Raw genomic sequence first — 1,714 nt, forward strand, 5'->3', positions numbered from 1 at the left:
CGATCATATTCAATTATGAGAGCGTTTTGGGTAATCCACACATGTATACATAAGCCATCATCATCACATTCCACCTCTACTCACCATATTTATATCACTAACAGAGTGACGAAGAGCTGCGCCTGTGGGAGGGTCTGTACAAGTCTGAAGGAATTGCCGTCAATAACACTCCCACAGCCTACCTGCGCTATTTGGCCCTGCACTCAGTCAGCAGACGCACACTCAATCCCTTCTACTCAGGCGAACACGGAGTTATCATGCGGGACGAGGTGCAAGGTGTGGACCCTACTCAGAAGTATATAGGAAGCTGTAGTAGTATAGCTGTAGTAGTATAGTATGATATGCATAGTTTATGGTTTTTTAGTATTATATGCATAGTTTATAGTAGTATAGTATGATATGCATAGTTTATGGTTTTTTAGTATTATATGCATAGTTTATAGTTGTATAGTATTATATGCATAGTTTATAGTTGTGTAGTATTATATGTATAGTTTATAGTTGTATAGTATTATATGCACAGTTTATAGTTGTATAGTATAATATACATTGCTTATAGTGGTATAGTAGGTATCATATTATTGCCTACCACTTGTCAACACCCCATCATTATGCGTGTATGCTATTCACTTGTTCTTCATTTCCTCCAGCCATCTCAACTGGCAGCCATGTGGCCAATGGTACCATCGCGTCGGGTCTCACCGCCGCTGCTGTTAATGAACTGTTGGACGAAAAGTACGTGACACAGCTACAGTATAGTGAACTTAAGCATTATATGGTTTATGATATTCATTGTATGCTGTGTGTTGTTCATGATATGTTGTATGTTATACGTTATATGCTCAATGTTGCATGGTATACATTATAGATTATACAGGTTGTATGTTGTATGTTATACATTATATGTTTATTATTTAGTGCTGTATGTTTTACATTATATGTTTAGTGCTGTATGTTGTATGTTATAAATTTTGTGTTCAATGTCGTTTTTTGTATGTTAGACAATATATGTTTAGTGTTGTATGTTGTATGTTATAAATTTTAAGTTCAATGTCGTATGTTGTATGTTATACATTATATGTTTATTATTGAATGCTGTATGTTATACATTGTATGTTTAGTTTTCGTATGTTGTATGTTATAAATTTTATGTTTTATGTCGTATGTTGTATGTTATGCATTATATGTTTAGTGTTCGTATGTTATACATCATATGTTTAGTGTTCGTATGTTATACATTATATGTTTAGTATTGTATGTTGTTGTTATACATTTTACATTAAAGGTTATATTTGTAAGTTATACATGGTACAGTTTTTGTTGTATGTTAATAATATATGTTGTATGTTGTATTATATACATTATTAAGTTACATGTTGTATGTTCTTCATCATATGTTTTATGTTATACGTCAAACTTTATATGTAACCAAAAAATAGGACTAGGTTATGTTATTGTAAACCTCGAAAGTTGTCTGTAGTAGAAATCACTTGTGAATCTCCGAAGTTGCAGTTAGTGACCAACCAAGTGGTATTGTGAACTTTCGACGTCCTAGTTAAGACAAGTATGTCATTAGAATCACCAAATCGAAAGCAGATAACTGCGACGAGTACAGTGGTTCAACTCAACGCTTTTGACAGCTGCAGTCAGTGCATAGCAAGCAGTATGCACCTGCTTGCGAGACCCATCGATTGGGTTGAGAGCTATGTGCTTG

At 34.0% G+C, this 1,714-nt stretch overlaps 1 protein-coding gene across 1 annotated transcript; it reads left to right on the forward strand.

Moving 5' to 3' along the window:
• Positions 1-104: 104 nt before the first annotated feature.
• On the forward strand, positions 105-794 carry SARC_15502 (hypothetical protein; the record flags this gene model as incomplete). The annotated part of the gene is made up of 2 exons (XM_014290379.1): positions 105-276; positions 651-794. Coding segments are annotated over 2 exons (316 nt in total), but the record flags the coding sequence as incomplete, so codon positions are not given.
• Between the last annotated feature and the right edge of the window lie 920 nt (positions 795-1,714).

Source organism: Sphaeroforma arctica (assembly GCF_001186125.1).
Source record: "Sphaeroforma arctica JP610 unplaced genomic scaffold supercont1.6221, whole genome shotgun sequence".
Classification (NCBI taxonomy): Eukaryota; class Ichthyosporea; order Ichthyophonida; genus Sphaeroforma; species Sphaeroforma arctica.